The 18,897-nt window shown below is 37.1% G+C and overlaps 1 protein-coding gene across 1 annotated transcript; it reads left to right on the forward strand.

Moving 5' to 3' along the window:
• The first annotated feature begins 8,428 nt into the window (after window positions 1–8,428).
• Window positions 8,429–17,629, forward strand: LOC127939923 (probable cationic amino acid transporter). Its single transcript, XM_052536135.1, has 3 exons — window positions 8,429–8,901; window positions 15,650–16,157; window positions 17,379–17,629. Exons 2-3 carry the CDS (start codon window positions 15,854–15,856, stop codon window positions 17,627–17,629), a joined length of 555 nt encoding a protein of 184 aa, XP_052392095.1. The 5' UTR covers window positions 8,429–8,901; window positions 15,650–15,853.
• The last annotated feature ends 1,268 nt before the right edge of the window (window positions 17,630–18,897 follow it).

An 18,897-nucleotide genomic window follows, 5' to 3' on the forward strand; every position in this document is an offset into this window, starting at 1 on the left:
TATGTTGTGGGATAATTAAACATATTCTAAATACACTACAAACATAAAATTATATAAATTTATTTTGTCCTCACATTCTTGCTTGTAACTCTTCCCTCTCAGTGACACACAGCTGACAGAACGGCTAATTATGCAGCTCATTATGCAGCTCATTATTCATGATAGTTGACGCCTACTCGCATATGACTTTTACCAACAAAAAGTTGGTAAAACATTGTTTTCATCGAGTGAGTAAACAAGATGATTTTCGCATAATTTAGAAAGAAAAATTCTAGGCTACAAGCTCCAGTTCTCAAAAGTCCTGGGAACCAATGTTCTGTATGTGTTTTATTGCCTTATTCAAGTGATTTAACGTTTTTAGTTTTTCACTAACCACGCCTAACATTTTTTTTTTCTCAAAAACACAATCATGTATAGTACATACATGCTGCTCACATGTTATTATAGCCACTGATTACAGTGAGATTAGACTTTAGCCATTTAAATATTTATAAGAAACTGAAAAAAGCACAAATGTAAGGGCATGACAAAACTTCACCAGGCCCCAAAAATAACCTTAGACTCCAGATGGTTAAAGTTTCTATTGTAATTACTCTATACAAAATATAACCATCCTACATTCATTTAGGAAATGATGTGTACTATTCTTATGACTCCACCACCCTTTTGAAAGATCGGTCATTTCTCCTGATTGGCCTATCCCCTGCTTGCACGCATAGCCAGGGTTCTTCTTGTTGTTCATCACAGGAGGCTTGGCATTTAAATCCCTGGGTGCAGGCATGACTTGCACCATCTGAGCAATCAGGGCTAACCGCTAATGATAATGAGCAGATGACAGGGTCTCGCTCCTGAAGCGAGTTTGGACCTCAAAGAGAAGCAGGAACATAGGTGACACCTGAGCCATGCCAATTAGCAAAACTGAAATGTTCAGTTCAGCTCTTTCAAAATGACAGGATGCACGCTTTGAACCATAAATATTCTGACATAGAAACTGTCATAACTTCATGACTGAATCAAGGTTATTATCATTAAATACTAAAACCTTTAAAAAACTTAAAACAAGTTAATTGAAATCTCATTTTCAAGCTACACTCAGAAATTGCTAGTAAATAATACAATTAAAAAGAAATAGCAAGTAAAACATTGAATTAAACATTACAGTTTGAAACATAAATTTAAATAGCCGGTATTTTCTTATAAAATTTACTCCAAATACCTTTTGTTTTATTTAAAATTTCATGCATTTCATAAAATATAATTTTTACAGTGTAGCTGCCAAGAAAACATTTCTCATTTTCTAAAATAAACTTAATAAAGGAGAACTATTAAATTAAAGATAATAAAACTAAATAGATATATTAAAAGTTTCCTATTATGCTCTTTTACAAAGTCTTGATTTTGTTTTGGGGGTGTGCTAGAACATGTCCCCCAGCCTGGCACAAAAGGCTTGATTAGTTCCAGGTTTGATTAAGGCCCGAAAATGAAATGTGTTGTGAGTGGTTAGCTGTCCCAGTGCGTTGTGATTGGCGAACAGCTTAGACAGTGTTTCAGTGCTGCCACGCCCCTTGCTCTGTCTTTCAACAAAAGCCTTTTTGTGAAACGGGCACTGTACTCCCTCGTGTTGTAGAAGGTGTCCTCAGTAAAACTGAACAGTGAAATTAATCAAAAGAAATTAGTTAATTGTACTCAAATAATACTGAAAGTTCATTGGACTTAATTTAAATAAGTTCTGTAAACTCAAAATTTTGTTGTAGTAAGGTGAACTTAAAATGATAGTTTTTTTTGTAGTTCCCAGCATGCTTCACATCAGAAAACAAGGAAAATAAATGTAGAAATTAAGTGCTATTTTATGTGAGGGACATAAGTTAGTACTTAAATGCTGTGTTATATTAAAATTTACCAAGGTTTCTGTTATGTTGGTTTTGTAGTGTTATCGTTGTGGTGAAGAGTAGACCCTGTGGTTAGGTTGAGGATGGACAACAAAAGACTAAGTTTGAGTGTATTTCCCACATTATATGAGTTGAAAAATAGAGAAATTATTGAGTGAATTACTCTCTAATTATAAGTTGAGAAATATCAATGTTTATAAGATAACTGAGATAATTTAAAATTTTATGTAAACTTAAAACACAATAGCAAACTGGAGTTACAGTTTGGGGGTACGCTAGATTCTAAAACATCCCAAACATCCAAATAGGATGCAGGTGCAAGACAACTGAATAATATAATCAAATAAAGAAGTGTCGAAATGGAACGTTGCTTGAGCTTAATTAAATTCCTCTGGAGCAGTAGTTCTCAGTGTGCAGACTTCACTTCTTTATTTGACGCTAGATTCTAACCACAACCTCCCCACTCCCCTCCCCCCAACCATTCTAATTTCTGTAGCCGGGAATTATTTTAATAATATTCTATTGAAAATCTGACTAAAATTTAAAAAAGTGAAAAATCATAAAAGGACCCCTTTAAAGGGTGGTTCTAATCCTATTTCATGCATTCTGAGTTGTTAAAACTTTTAAAGAGTTGGATTTACATGCTAAACATGACCAAAGTTAAAAAACCTATGTGGGCCCTGTCCCAAATGGCACACTTCATGTGCACTTGTGGTCTTACAATGACTGCCACTTGCGCATGTCTGTTAAGTCCACAAGACTGTAGGTTGTCCCATTCATCATTTTATCTTTCAGAAAGGTGCTCACAAGTTCCCCCTCGATGTACAATTCTGCCAAGTCCGCATTAGGCCAAGCACCGCAGCAGACTTCTACCCGACAGTCAAAGTGGCATTACATCACGAAACCGTGGGCTCAGAGTTCAGGGGTGAGGGTTTAGGTGCATCTGATGTAGTATTTCTGTGCCAAATACACTCCTACCAGGTTTGAATAAGGCTGCATTCCAGTTCACTTTTAGACACACAATCACAAACTTTCCTTTGTCAAGTGAATGAGGGAAGTTAAAATGGACATACCCTCAGCCTCGACTCCTTGATTTTAACAGAGGAAGCGAGTCTGCTTCATATGCATACTTCAGGCCACTCTATAGACCACAATGCTAACAGTGCTACTGATACTTTCTGCTCCACTCTTACATCTTGTTTAGACACTATTTGCCCCTTATCTTCCAGGCCAGCCCGTAAGACCCCTTCTGCCCCTTGGTTATCTGATGTTCTACACGAACACCGTTCTAAGCTTAGAGCTGCTGAAAGGGTGTGGCGCAAATCCCAAAATACTACTGACCTTAATGTGTATCAGTCACTCCTATCTTCCTTCTCTGCTAATGTAGAGACATCAATACAACAACAACCTCCTTGACAGCAACCAATCTTGCTTCAGAAGTGGACATTCAACTGAGACTGCCTTGCTCACAATTGTTGAAGCTCTAAGACTAACAAGAGCAGAATCCAAATCTTCAGTTCTTATCCTGCTTGATCTGTCCGCTGGTTTTGACACAGTTAATCACCAGATCCTCCTATCGACCCTACTGGCAAAATGCATCTCAGAAACCACACTTCAGTGGTTTCAGTCTTACCTATCAGATAGATCCTTCAAAGTATCTTGGAGAGGTGAGGTGTCCAAGTCACAACATCTAACTACTGGGGTGCCTCAGGGCTCAGTTCTTGGACCACTCTTCTTCTCTGTCTACATGGCATCATTAGGTTCTGTCATTCAGAAACATGGCTTTTCATACCACTGCTATGCTGATGACACTCAACTCTACCTCTCATTCCATCCTGATGATCCGACAGTAGCTATTCGCATCTCAGCTTGTCTAACTGACATTTCTTCCTGGATGATGGACAATCACCTTCAACTCTGTCTTGCCAAGACAGAACTGCTTGTGATTCCAGCAAACCCATCGTTTCATCACAATTTCACCATCAAGTTGGGCACATCAACCATAACTCCTTCAAAAACAGCCTTGGAGTTATAATTGATGATCAGCTGACTTTCTCAGACCACACTGCTAAAACTTTCCGATCCTGCAGATTTGCTGTATTCAGCATCAAGAAGATCAAGCCCTTTCTTTCGGAACATGCTGCACAACTTCTTGTTCAAGCTCTTGTTCTGTCCAGGCTGGACTATTGCAATGCCCTCTTGGCAGGTTTTCTAGCCAATTCTATCAAACCTTTACAATTAATTCAGAACGCGGCAGCAAGATCAATTTTTAATGAGCCAAAAAGAATACACGTCACACCTCTGTTTATCAATTTGCACTGGCTTCCAATAGCTGCTCGCATAAAATTCAAGGCATTGATGTTTGCCTACAAAACTACCACTGGCTCTGCACCCATTTACCTAAATTTGTTACTTCAGACTTATGTGCCCTCTAGAAGCTTGCGTTCTGCAAGTGAACATCACTTGATTGTGCCATCCCAAAGAAGCACAAAGTCACTTTTACGGATTTTTAAATTAAATGTTCCCTCCTGGTGGAATGACCTCCCCAACTCAATCCGAGCAGCTGAATCCTTAGCCATCTTCAAGAATCGGCTTAAGACACTTCTCTTCAATCTTTATTTGACCTTCTAACTTTAATACTCACTATTATAATTCCATTAAAAAAAAAAAAAAAAATCTAACTACCTTTCTAACCTTTTTGTATTCTATTTTCTTTTAATTTATTATGCAATTGTTTTGTGTGTGTGTGTGTGTGTGTGTGTGTGTGTGTGTAAAGACCTCTAACACTAGCTTGCTCTATTGTTTTTTTTATTCTATCTGTTTTCTTTTTATTTATTATATTATTTAAAATCCCATGCTACTTGTACTGTGTTAACCTAACTGAGACATGTTATGGCACTTATATATCATTGCTCTTTTTGTTGTTTTTGATTGTTTCCACTGTGCTCATCTGTAAGTCGCTTTGGATAAAAGCGTCTGCTAAATGAATAAATGTAAATGTAAATGTAATACAACATGACTATGACATCATCGCAGATCACGTTTAATTTATTGCCATCCCAAACACCTCAATAATATATATATATATATATATATATATATATAAAAATTTGCAACAAATTTGTAAGTGGAAAAATGTAAACAATAAACCAACTCCACAGCTGATTCTAAAGGAATTTTTCCACTGTGTGGTACGGCTGGGCTCAGTCTGCGTTTCCACTGCAGTATAGTAACGGGGTGGGATTATAGACATGTCGTTATAGTTGCACCTCCTCTACTGCCAAAAACTCCCGAAAAACTTTTTCATTCTGCATTGTCCCATCAAGCTCTCGCTTGATCCGCTCCTCTGCTATCAATGAGGGGAATATCTGTACTTCCTCAACAGACCACAAAACAGCCATTATTTTGTTGTTTAAAAAGGTGCACTCTTTCGAAACGATTGCATCCGTTCAAAAAAAAAGTTTCATTAGATCCTCGCTGGCTGTGTTCATTTAATCTAGTGGGTCTAGTGGTGATTCTTTCCGGCAAATCATTAATCAGCAGGGTTTACATATCACAATTTTGGTAACGGTATGGCTCGCTTGGAGCCTTACCCCCTCCCCCCCCCCCCATGCAAGCCATGCTGTGCCGTACCACACAGTGGAAAAGCGCCATGAGTGATCAAGGGCCCTTCTCCTGGAAAAGTGCATGCACACAGCAAATAAAATGAGAGCAAGTGCGAGAGTGTGCATCCATCAAAGGCTCCCAGAAGAATGTCTCCAAAGAAGTGTGTTTTTGGATGTGAGGGAAAGATAACTTTGTTCAGGTTTGCAAAGAACCCCGCGTTAATGGTACAGTGGATGCAGTTTTTTATTCCAAGACAGCAACAGAGTTTCGCTGAAATGTGTATGTTCCTGTCATTTTGGCCCAGTTTGACACTGGATTTGCAGATCGTTTGATACTGAAAGATAGAGCAGTCCGAGTGATAAAATATCCCAGTCATGAGCTGGAATCGCCAAAAGTGAGTAAAAGTGCATAAAATTTCTGTCTTGTTGACAATCGGCAACTTGGAACTCTTTAGCTCCGCCCATGACACGCCTCCAGGAGCTCGGCTGTTTAAAGGGGGGGTGAAATGCTATTTCATGCATACTGAGTTTTTTACACTGTTAAAGAGTTGGATTCCCATGCTAAACATGGACAAAGTTTCAAAAATGAAGTTGTACGTTTGAAGGAGTATTTCTGTTCCAAAAATACTCCTTCCGGTTTGTCACAAGTTTCGGAAAGTTTTTTTCAAGTATGGCTCTGTGTGACGTTAGATGGAGCGGAATTTCCTTATATGGGTCCTACAGGCACGTCTACCGGAAGAGCGTGCGCTCCCGTATAGCAGAACAGAGACGAGACATCCACTGACCAGAGCGAGAGCGTCGCGGAATGTCACAAAAGAAGTGTGTTTTTGGTTGCCAGGGCAAGAAAACCCTGCACAGATTACCAAAAGAGAAACAGCATTAAGGGACCAGTGGATGGAGTTTATTTTTACAGAGCATCAACGGAGTTGTGCAAGTGTTTGTGTTTGTTCCCCTGCATTTTGAAGATGCTTGTTTTATAAACAAGGCCCTGTTTGACGCCGGATTTGCACATCGTTTATTTCTTAAGGATAATGCAGTCCCAACGAAAAAGGGTCACGATCGTGTGTTGGAACCACAGGCTGTGAGTAAAACTGCTTCAAATATCTCTGTGTTGTTAACTTAGCTATCGGCGCGTAAGCACATCAAGTAAACAACATGCGATGTTGTCATCAAACTGCACTTTCCACATGTACAGCTTAAAAAAAAAAAAAAAGACGACAAAGTGGAACTTAGTCATTTTCCAAAAACCGCTAAGCAAATATATACAGTTTCAGTACATACCACATAGAGACGTCGTTGCTGAGGCTGCTCTTGTTAAATTTCAGCCTCTGGATCTGATTCTGGATCATAAATATACAATGAATCTGACTGTTAGCCATGGTTTGTTTTGGATGGTTTTTTTCCTTAGCTTCCAAACGCTCTCAACGCAAAAGCCTACTGGCGCTTGTGATTATTTAGCTCCGCCCACACGTCACGCCTCCAGCCGGTCGTGTTTTTCCCGGAAAAATCGGTACAGACTATCTTTCTCTTATGAATATAATAAAACCAAAGACTTTTTGGAGTTATAAAGGATGCAGTACTACTCTATAGGTACTCAATATTACCAGGATATTTGGTTGAAAACGACCCCCCCCCCCCCCCCCCCCCTTAAAAGAGAGAATCGTAAAGCAGTATCTTTCTTTTATAAATAATCGGAGATATGAAGGATGCAATGCTACTATATAAGTACTCAAGATTAACATGAGATTGGGGAAAATGTGTGTTAATATAGGTTCCTCTTACTTTAAAATTAAAGTAAGAAAATATAAAAAAAACTATTTTGATACTAAAATTACACCAGATTGAATATTATTTGGCAGCACTGACATTTAATTTGGATGTGATGGGTTTTGTGAAATTGACAATAATGTGAGAAGAGGCTGTGACAGACAAAAACAGATGGAGGAAGGGAAGATATTTCCTGTCAATCCATATACTAATCTGATTTATATTTTCATAATCTTGTTGAATAATGATCTCTTTATACATTAGGAAAAATTATTCTACATTGATTATCACTGGCATGAAACACAAAGCCTCTGAAGCTGCATCAAACTGATGTATTTCATAATGAGGAATGCTACACTCAAAACAATTCTGAGATGCCCTCAGCCCTTATTACATGTGACAACCAAGACAGAGAGATTGGGCCAGAGGCTGAGAGCTGGGAAGAGACACTGAGCCAAGGTCGGAGTCCTCAGGCCTGTTTGAGTACACAGATTTGATAGAGACAGTGCTTTCCCCCCATCAAATATTATCTGCAGAGAAAGACTCATCCCACACACATGACTGGAACTGCAGGGGATTTGACATTTTCAACAGGAAAAAAAGAGCAACAGCAAAAGTAAGATCAGAAACTGTGACCCTTTTTTCTTCTTTTCTTTTCTTTTTCTGTTTTTGTTTACGATTTTAAAATAATTATTAATTTTATTCTATTTTGTATTTTACTTTTTTGAAGGAGGATTTTGTGCGATAAATAATATAATAAACGCATACAGGATTATTATTAATATTAATAATAATGAAATACATACTTAACTTTTTTCCCCTGACGAAATAGTATTTACTGTTGGAAAATACTCACATCTTTGTTTTATTTACAACATTTAAAAAAAAGAAAAAGAATTTACAGTGATAGTTTGTAGCAGACATCACTCTTTGCATTCAATTTACTCGATTTAGGGACAAGGTATAGATTTCAAAACTAATTTGTAGTAGAAAAATATGGAAATATTTTTAAGTTTGAAATGCATTCCTCGAAAAACACTGACAGGAGTTCAAATGTTACATCATTATGTCCTTAGGCAGATTTGATACACACGCAGTAGTCAACAGCTACGTCACTTTTCATCTCCCGGTTTTTGCATCTTTTCATTTGATGCGGCGAGCGTACTTCCTGTTCCCTTTCCATCATGGTTTTGATGGCGGAATGATGACGGATCATACATTTTGCCTGTCACAAAAGGGGCTCGATGTTCTCACGCAATGATATCATAACGTCATTGACGTAGACGGCGATGATAAATAATGAATTTGCTCGCTTATCACGTGGAGGCAGTGACTGAATAATTTAACCCCTTCGTTACTACAAGAGCGTACGTCCCTTTTTGTAGCATCAGTGAAGTATCCCTCCCTACGACGACCTTAATCCCTGCAATGATTTTTTATTTATTTTTTTTTGCATTCAGTGCTGCGTTAAGTTATGATAAATCATTGCTAATGTTATGATGAGAATTATATGATACGCAAACGGAAATGCATCCTACTTGTGATCCACCTGGCTTTGGACTACGCCACCGTGTCGCGCTGCTGTAAGCCGCAGCACCGCACATCAGCGTCGGCACAGCTGGACAGCGGCAGCCTGGAAGGTAAGTGTTGACTGAACCCGGACACTAGGTCAGGATGTGCCTTAGACCTCATTACACCATTTCAGCCCAAATCAGAATCACATATGAACTAATTACAGTTATTATTAAACGAATCCGTCTTTTTAAAGCAACTCTCTTGGGATAATATGCTATCGCAGTTAACTTTATTTTAAACAGATGTTGACTCGTCAGTGATTATATTCAAACCACTGCATTGGTGTTTAAAAAAGAAAAGAAACGAAGAACGAGAAGAAAGGAAACATTTTGTTTTAGTATCAGCTAGTTGTGTTTCACGGGAGGGGCGGTGTGAGATCGCTATCAACTGAATGTATACATTTCAATAACATGCTTTTTATGCAATAGAGAGGCTAAGGCGTATCTACATTATTAATGACGGAAGGGTTTTACATCAGCATTGGTTTCTTTTGATTACACCGCCTGTGAATATGTCTGTAGCGGAGCTCTAGGCAGTGAAACGAGGTTAATCTCCAATGACATGATGGTTACTCGTGGATGCGGCTTTGTTTATAAACGGGCGTGTAAAAAACAGCGGCGCTGACCATGGTGCTGAAGCACACACATCCTGTTTTTTACAACAGCAAGTTGTTTTTTCGAATATTAGACTACTACTTACAACAATAGTTGGTAAGGAGACTTTATTCGCTTGTTCAAAAGAGGTGTTATCTCTTTCTTCTTAGGAATTAGTTGTAAAGGGATTGATGTTTGCCTCCTCCTTAGAAGTGGTTTGATGATTGGCCATTTTGCATGTGAGTGGTCTTTAAACAGTTAAATAGAATTGGAAATTATTGCCATTCCTGTTGTTCATTATATTAGATTATTAGGTCTCTGCTGCTTTAGTGGATAATCAATCTTTATGTATTTGTTGGGCTTATTTATTCTGATTTATTGAGTTGTGCTGTGCGCTTATGTTTTTATTACACTGCACCCCACTGAATTTTTTATGTACTGCGTTATACTGAATCATAGACATTTTATTCTTCTGCAAAAGGCATATGAGAATGTTAATGTTTGCGTCTACAAGTAGCCTACTGATATAATGCACTTCAACTAGCATAAAGTGCAACATGAAATACAGTAATGTACATAACCGATAATATAAATAATAAGAATAATTTCTTATCTCAGTAAAAGATAATCAAATGTTATACATCATTCGGAGACTTCTAGGTAACTTTTCTTTATTTCTTTTAATTACACAACATGTAACTTACCTATTGAAAAAGGTATTCTGAAAGTTACTTCTAAAAACAATAATTTGTACTGTGTTTTACAGCAAAATTACACGTTCTTTTTATTTCAATGTTTATTTGTTTTAATGTAATTTCTCCCCATTCAGTATATGGTAAGTTAACTTGCAGTTTATTATTTTTATTAATTTTTTTGGTACCTTTTTACTTGTGAACATTTTACAGTATAGCTTTGGCAAATTTCCAAATGAGTGGACAATTCTTCCAAATAAATAAATAAAACACCTCTTAATTAACCAAGAGCTGTTTATTGTTGCTGTTTTGAAAGCATTTTTTGTGCTTTGTCTTTTGAAAAGCTGCATGCTTGTCATTTGCTTTTTCAACTCTGACTCATGGTTATGACTTGCTTTTTTCCTCAATGAGCCACACTAGTTCATACTCCCATTAATACTCCCTCCACTATTGTAATGTCACTCGTATTGTTTGTGCACATGCTGTAATACAATTAAAGGCTTTCTGTCAATTAGGACCACCACGCATGTTGCACTGCATGGCAAATGATAGTGAGCATGAGACATAATGCAGTGAACAGCTGAGAAGACACTATACATAAATAAAACCCACAGTTTCATTATAAAAACCAAAATTTAATCTTTAAAGTAGAGTATTTGGAGTGTTAAGTGCCTGGAAACATTTTAAGATTGATTTTATAATGGTAGAAATAACCCATTGCCTTATAGCACTGTTTGTTGTTAATTAATGACCTCTGACAGATTACAGGAATAGTTCACCCAATAAATAACTCAGAATGAGTTACTCTATTTCTCCATCAGAACAGATTTGAAGAAATTCAGGTTTATGTCACTTGCTCACCTATGCGGTGAATGGGTGCCATCGGAATGAGTGTCTCATGAAGTGTTATGCTGCACTTTTGTAAGAAATAAATCTATCATTAAGGTGTTAATAATTTTAAACTGTTGCTTCCGGCTAAAAATACAAGACCTCTGTTACTTTCTTCAGTGAAAACGTTGGCTGAATTAAAAGAGAAATATGCAGATCAACAGGCTTTATATTCAAAAAATTGTAAAAAAAAAAAAATATGTGGGTGGATTTTGGTGTGAGGGGACAACATTGGATCTTGCACTGGAGGAAGCATTATTATGGATTAAGGATTCAAATTTTGTCCAGAAGCGACAGTTTAAAGTTAAAACACCTTAACCATGGATCCGTTCCGATGAAGAAACAGACTCATCTACATCTTGGATGGCCTGAGTACTTTTTCAGCAAATATTCATTTTTGGGTGAACTATTCCTTTTAATACCATATTGTTGCTCTGTCAAACAGTTAGCAACACCATGCGGCAAAAACAGTAGTTTTAAAACTGTAGTCAAATATTTGGTTGAGTTTGGCTCTGACTGTGCCCTGATACTTAGAGATGGGAGTTGTACCGAGGGAGAAAGGGGAGCAATAAATCTGATGGCCAGAAATGGTGTTAGTGTGCGTGCCAGGAGATTCACTCTGCTCAGCAGCCAGTTTATGTAACAGTGCAGCGGCCTGGAGGAGGAGGGGAGAGTAGAGAAGGGAAGGTAAGAAGAATGGAGGAGTTGCACTATACTGCCCCGAGGAAAGATCTGACTGTGTGGGTGAAGACAAGTATGATCAAACTTTGAAGTTTCTGCATTTAAACATGTCTTCTGTTGGCACACTGTTTTTTTATTTTTTAGGTGAGGTGAGAGATGATGCTTTCAGGACCTTCAACATATTTGTATTATATGTTTATTTGTACCAAAATGAAAGGAATTATAGAAAGCATTACTTTAACATAAGTGGGTTTATATTTTACTGTGTTGTATAGAACAGTATTCCAACTTTTTTTTTTTTTTTTTTTCACATTGATACTTTTATTCAAGGATACATTAAACTTATCAAAAGGGACTAAAAACATTAAGAATGTTACAAATGTTTAAATAAATGCTCTTCGTTTGAAGTTTCTATTAATCAAAGAATTCCTACAATTTCTTTTATTACAATTAAAAAAAAAACATATTAAGATGCTTATAAGAAATGTTTCTTGAGCACCAAATTAGCATATTAGAGTGAAAGAACATGTGAAACTGAAGACTTTTTAAGTGTGATAATATTTTAAAATATTAAAATATAGTTTTTACTGTATTTTTTGCTCAAATGCAGCCTGTGTGAGCATGAGACTTCTTTACAAAAAAATAAAATAAAATAAAATAAAAATTATATCTTACCAACATCAGATTTTTCAATTTTCTATTATTATTTATATTCTCAAATTGAATGCGGATCCCCATTCTAAACTCCAAACAGAGCTGCAGTAAATGATTCTTAGTTAGGATTTCAGAAGTGTTAGATTTACATAATATTCAAACATATATACATAATGCGTTTTTCAGTTACATTTAAGATACGTCTGTAATTCCCGAACAAGGACTGGTATTCTAATCCTGGTATTTTTAACAATAAATAAGCTGTGTCTGAAGGACAACCTGTTGAACAGTTTCTCCGTCTTTCCTTCTGCCAAGGTTTACAGTATATTGGCAGGGCTGTACAATAAAAAAATGCATGCAGTCTGAATCCCTCTACATAATTTAAGCAGTGCAGTTTCTACACACCATCTGCTGCAGCCGTAGCTCTGCTGTGTTTCGCTGTATCTTGAATAGTAAGGTGGAAACTGCAGTGTCACACAAGGTGAAATGATGCCGGAGAGAAGATTTTAATTGACTTGTAAATTCACCCTCTTATTAGCAAGAGTGATTAAAGTGCAGAATTATGTTGTGTGAATAGAAGGGGAGTAGTTAGGGTGGCATGTTCTCATCTGGAACTACGGGTTGAAATCTCACTGTCGCTATCTAGTGTGGCAGATATTTAAAACAAATTGGAGGAAAGAAAGCTTGTCAGGACTTTCTGAAATTGTAAAACAAGTTTTAAAGTAAAGGTTTTATTTGAGTTATGTTGATTGAGTTGAATGTTTAATAGATGAAAGTAAAAACAACAACAGATAGACCAGAATTTTAAGCATTAGCTTTGTAAGCAGAATAAAAATAGCATTAGAGCTACATAAAAATGTCCTGAATTTTTTTAGCGATGTGAATAGACCAGGCCCCAAAGTTTTATTTAGGGTGTAGTGATGGCATATGAATTTTTGAATAAAATGTAACTGTAAAAACTATCAGATGAATTAACATCAATTGTAAACCGAACAAAAAGGAAACATGTATTATATGCTAGGTTATACAGCTTGATTAGTGAAGACAAACAATTCTGTGTTGTTTTTGTGTATTCCTAAGATTAGCAATATCAGGTTTGTATGGAGTCAATCAGAACTCCTTGACAAAAGATGTAGAAACACCCACTCTCTTTTCCCACACAATGATCTCACAATGGAAATCAATTCTTTTCACATTGCCTGCTGATGGCCAAACCACTTCTATCACCTCCTCCCTTAGCAATCACATTGCAATTACCATGATTCCTAAATGATAGCCAAGACTGATTTAGGCGAACTTGACATCCACCTGGGGCTCCACCTGTTTGGTTTGCGTTTTTTATGTGAGGTTGGAGTTTATCTTATACTGCACATTGCTATGAAATCGCATATCATCTTTGAATAACATTTACTTTTACATTTGCAGACCAACAGGAAGGACGTCACCTAAGTTTATTGTTTTTCTAGAAACCACAATACAACTGATCACACTTTTAGGTAATTTAAAAGCTATACTGTAAAGCAGACAGTCCATGTGGCCTGTGGGGTTAAAACCTTTCGACAAATCATTATCTTGGTCAGCAGCCATGTGCTTTAGTCACTCTGATGGACAGACATCATTGCGATCTGCTACTTTCATTCTGCAGACAGATAGACATGGAATGAAGGAGAGAGAGTATCATTACAACTGGGAAAAGCCATCAAAATCCTTCAAAGTGACAGGATTGATGAGTTAAAAGGGAAGGAACTGGGCTTGTGGTGTAAGAGAAGAGGAAAGGACTATAAAATGAGGTGTAAAAAATGAGTTGGTAGAACAAAATAGGTTTGAGAGAGAAAAGATCAGAGGAGAGAGGATGTTAGATAGGAAATGAAGTAGATGAGAGCAGGAATGAACAGGCTGGGGTTTGTTCTTTGTCTGTTCCTATTTGGCTGCACACCAGGACTCATCAGCACCTTTTATTGGTGTTCAGCGTGGACCTTGATGTTATCTTCGGCTCTTTCCTATCAAGAGGTCCTCAAGATATCAAATCCACAAAATCTTACAAAAAGCCATTGCTTTTAGTACCACCTACTGAAGCTTATTTTTCATATGTATTTTATAATCTTTCTGAACTGCTTTATCAGATGGACTAGAAATGAATGACTAATGTAACATCACTGTAGCAAGGCACTCATGAAAGTGCATTTTTAAAGAAGCTCTCTTGTTTGAATGATGAACACGGATGCTATTAACCATTTGGCTGTTCAAAACCTGATACTAATATGTTCATTTTCTGTTCTGTTTAAAATCTAAAAGTTGTATATTATATTGTTAGAATTAAGAGGATTTGTTTGATGATTTCTCTGACAGGCTCATTTTGCTGGCAGATACATCCATGACTAAATTCATACATTTTATTGATTTTTTTTTTTTTTTTTTTTTTTTTTTTTTTTTTTTGGTGAACCACAATGGCAGCAAAATATTGCGGCAGTGGCTCAGTGGTTCATGTAGGTTGTCTACAAACCAGAAGGTTGGTGGTTCGATCCCCAGCTCCACCTGACCAAGTGTCGAGGTGTCCTTGAGCAAGACACCTAACCCCAGCTGCTCCCGACGAGCTGGATGGCGCCTTGAATGGCAGACACCGCCGTCGGTGTGTGAATGAGTGTGTGAATGGGTGAATGTGAGGCAAGTTGTAAAGCGCTTTGGATGGCCATGTGGTCTGTTGAAAGCGCTATATAAATGCAGTCCATTTACCATGGATAAAAGGGCTTCTTGCTTCTTGCATTGGTATTTAATCAGGCAGGTAAATATAAATTTGGTGAGCAGCAGCAGCAGCACATTTCCTTTAGAATAGCATAAAGAGGCTTTTACTACAACACAAATGTTTTAGTAGTCAACAGCCTTTGATTTGCCTCAGAAAGTGAATTGAACAATAGCAAATGCATCTTTTTTTAATGGTTTCATTGGAAACAAAAAGTAACAGAATATATTCAATGAATTAGGCAGGTGTAAAATACATAATATTGTAGATAGTTGTAGATATACGACTTGTGCATAGAAATTTTAAATGTAGCACTATTTCATTGCTACTGTGAAAAGGATTATATTATTATTTATCTGTTTTATTATAAAATGATAGTAATGTTATTATTAATAAAATATTATATATTACATTATATATAGTAACATTAATTTTAAAAAAAAAGTTAATTAAAACAAAATCAAACATACATATGTGTGTGTGTGTGTTTATGTATGTATGAATGCATGCATGACTGCCAAGAATAATGATTGATCACACTGTTGTCATCTCATTTTGTTCACAGCGTTGCTTCACCTTCTCCTTCACTGATAATGTGGAAATATCTGGGAATGATGCTCCTCTGAAGGACAGTGAACATCTCAGCTGCTTTCTTTGTGACCCCCCTATACTACAAAACCAAAATCCCAAATCTTTTTCGGTCCCTCCATTCTCCTCAGAGTATCAGCCCCATTTCTTACAGGCCTTTGAACCATAACCAGGCTCTAAGATGAGTAGGCTCTTCGCCAAACTGGACCCACGGCGGATTCAGTGGGGGGCCACCTGGTTTACCTTCCAATCCCGTGTCCTGCGCACGAAGCCGGTGGAGTCCATGCTGGAGAGCACGGGAGGCACTGGGGCTCACGGCACTAAACTCGCCCGCGTTCTCTCCACCGTGGACCTCGTGTCTCTGGGAGTGGGAAGCTGTGTCGGCACTGGCATGTATGTGGTGTCTGGACTGGTGGCTAAGGAAATGGCAGGTCCTGGGGTCATTGTGTCTTTCATCATCGCTGCTGTGGCATCCATCCTGTCAGGTGAGTGCAGCCCCCACTTCCTGTTCCAGTCAGTCCGACACAAAAGAGAAAAACACAGAGAAAAGAGGTCTGTCATCTTCCTGTAAACCTGCCCTCAGTGAAGCGCAGCCTAGGTAGTGTTATTGTACTATGGATAGCATCATTTTTTTATTCACTGATCCCGAGTCAGGCTGTGAACACATGTATATCTTCATGCCTCCTGACGTGTAGTGATGACGCACACTGAACTGGCTCATTAGGTTTACAGGTTGAAGCTGTGCACAGCATGCTGCACCCAAAATAGTGTTGGAGAAAAAATCCATTTAGTTTCCCATGTGGATACAAACTTAAAGAACCCAAAAATGAAAGGGAGGGAAAAATGAAAGGGATATTTTTTCCTGAATGCAGCTGATGTTTCCACTCATGGAAACAGAATCAAAGTTTAGATAGCATTTGTCTTTATCATTCCATGTAGCCATTAGATATACAGTGCCCTCCACTAATATTGGCACTCTTGGTAAATATTTGCAAAACAGGCCATGGAAAAAGTTTTTGCTTTTTATGCTTTCTTTCAAAAGGTTCACAAAAATCTAACCTTCAATTAAAGTAAAATAATTCCAAGAAAGAAATATTGATTAATCTGTTCCAAAGGGGGAAAACACTTCTTCTTCATAATATTTAATAGAAATTTAATAAGATTTCAATAACTTTTCTTTTTCTAATGGTTTTCATTGGATAATGTTAACCAATAGCCAAATTCCAAAAATTGAAAAGCTATCATGGAAAAGCTATCATGGCAATTTTTTTTTTTTTTTTTTTTTGCGAAATTTAATTTAATGTGATTCCATTCTTTTCACCATTCAGTCAATTCTCAATGAATAAATTCAAGTGCCATCATATATTTGATCAAGTATTGCATCAGCTTGAAGGGATATGTACTGCTTTATAGCACTGATGTCAGACAGTACATATTGGAGTGAATGTAGAAACAGATAATCCTTATCTTTTCCACTGTAGTGGAGTTTACAGGGATTCAGCCTGTAAAGAGGGATTTCCCCCCTGTTATCTGGCCCACTGGGATTCTGTGAGTTTGACATTTGAGAATTGATCTGACACTCCAGCCAAAAAAAAATCACTGATTTCATCTCAGCAACCGGTTAGAGACTTGCATGCATGCTATTATTGATAACCTCCTGGAGTACAGGTGTTACAGTAATCATTACTCTCCACATCTCTCCACAGGGGTGTGCTATGCTGAATTTGGTGTGCGAGTGCCTAAAACCACAGGATCAGCCTATACTTACAGCTATGTGACAGTGGGAGAATTTGTGGCTTTTTTTATTGGATGGAATCTGATTTTGGAGTATCTGATTGGTACAGCAGCAGGAGCCAGTGCACTCAGCAGCATGTTCGACTCCCTGGCCAATCACAGCATCAGCGGCTTCATGATCAACCACCTAGGAACGCTCAACGGTTTGGGTGAGTGGCATTAACATTATTATAAATAATGTCTCAGGCCATCCAAGATGTAGATGAGTTTGTTTCTTCATCGTAATGGATTTGGAGAAATTTTGGATTATGTCTCCAATGGATCCTCTGCAATGAATGGGTGCTGCAAGAATGAAAGTCCAAACAGCTGATAAAAACATTACAAGTAATGCACACGACACAACCATATGTTATTATGCATAGAGGACTTGTATTTTAGCCAGGAAGCTACAGTTAAAAAGCATCTTGGTGGATTTCTTTATTATAATTACACAGCTTTCCACTTTACGAATCATTAATTGATGGACTGTAGTTGTGTGGATTACTTGTGGATTATTGTTGTATTTTTATCAGCTGTTTGAACTCTCTTTCTGACGGCACCCTTTCACTGCAGAGGATCCATTGGTGAGCAAGTGTTATTATGTAAATATACAAAAAAAAAAAATGTAATCTCTCTAATAAATATTTTCTTTTCCAACAAACAAACTCATCTACCTCTTGGATGATCTGAAAGTTAGTACGTTTTCAGCAAATGTCATTTTAAGATGAACTATCCTTTTAATTCTGCAAAAAGAAAACTTATTTTATTTCACAAGAATGTATTTCTTGAAGCCATCCTATTTTCCAATTGAGTTAAATTATTGATTTCGTGTCACTGAATGTTGCAGTTTACAAAGAAAGAAAATGGCACACTAATAATCTTGACACATACACACACAGCACAAGTTACAGTAGGCTTAATTTATCCATAGACTGCAGTTAATGGTGCTGGAGAAAAGGAAAGGCACCTTTAACTTTAGCAGTCAATAGTCTGGTGACAATGCAATGTGAGGAAAGATTGTTAAAAAACCGAGCAACCTTTTTCACAGCTTTGTTGTACTGTGAAACAGCTGCTCCACTTACATTACTGAAGAGGAAAGATAATAGTGCTTTCTTAGGCTGGGCATTTGCTATTAAAATTAGGACAGAAATATTTTTAAAGCAGATATGCTCTGAAGCAAATTCTAGATCTTGAGAAAAAATTTTATGTGAAAAATGCTTCCATGTTTCTTGAATGCAGATTATGCAATTATTTGATTATATAGTCATCTTTTCAAATGTTTTGCACATGAATAAATTAATAGTATTGTTAAAAATATATTTTACAGATAATGTTTTAATATGGTTTAATTGTCTGGTTCCGTTACAGTAATAAAAATGAATTATTTATTGTTGTTTTAGAATATCACACACTTTTGTCTGACATCAAAGTATAGCTGTCTTTAAAAACCCT

Source organism: Carassius gibelio, chromosome A2 (genome assembly GCF_023724105.1).
Source record: "Carassius gibelio isolate Cgi1373 ecotype wild population from Czech Republic chromosome A2, carGib1.2-hapl.c, whole genome shotgun sequence".
NCBI classification, from domain to species: Eukaryota; Metazoa; Chordata; class Actinopteri; order Cypriniformes; family Cyprinidae; genus Carassius; species Carassius gibelio.

Excerpts from the sequence above, each read along its gene's own strand:
- LOC127939923 (XM_052536135.1), top strand. The coding sequence starts at position 15,854 with ATGAGTAGGCTCTTCGCCAAACTGGACCCACGGCGGATTCAGTGGGGG. Across the intron at positions 16,158-17,378 it reads TGTGGCATCCATCCTGTCAG|GGGTGTGCTATGCTGAATTT; the intron begins GTGAGTGCAGCC and ends ATCTCTCCACAG.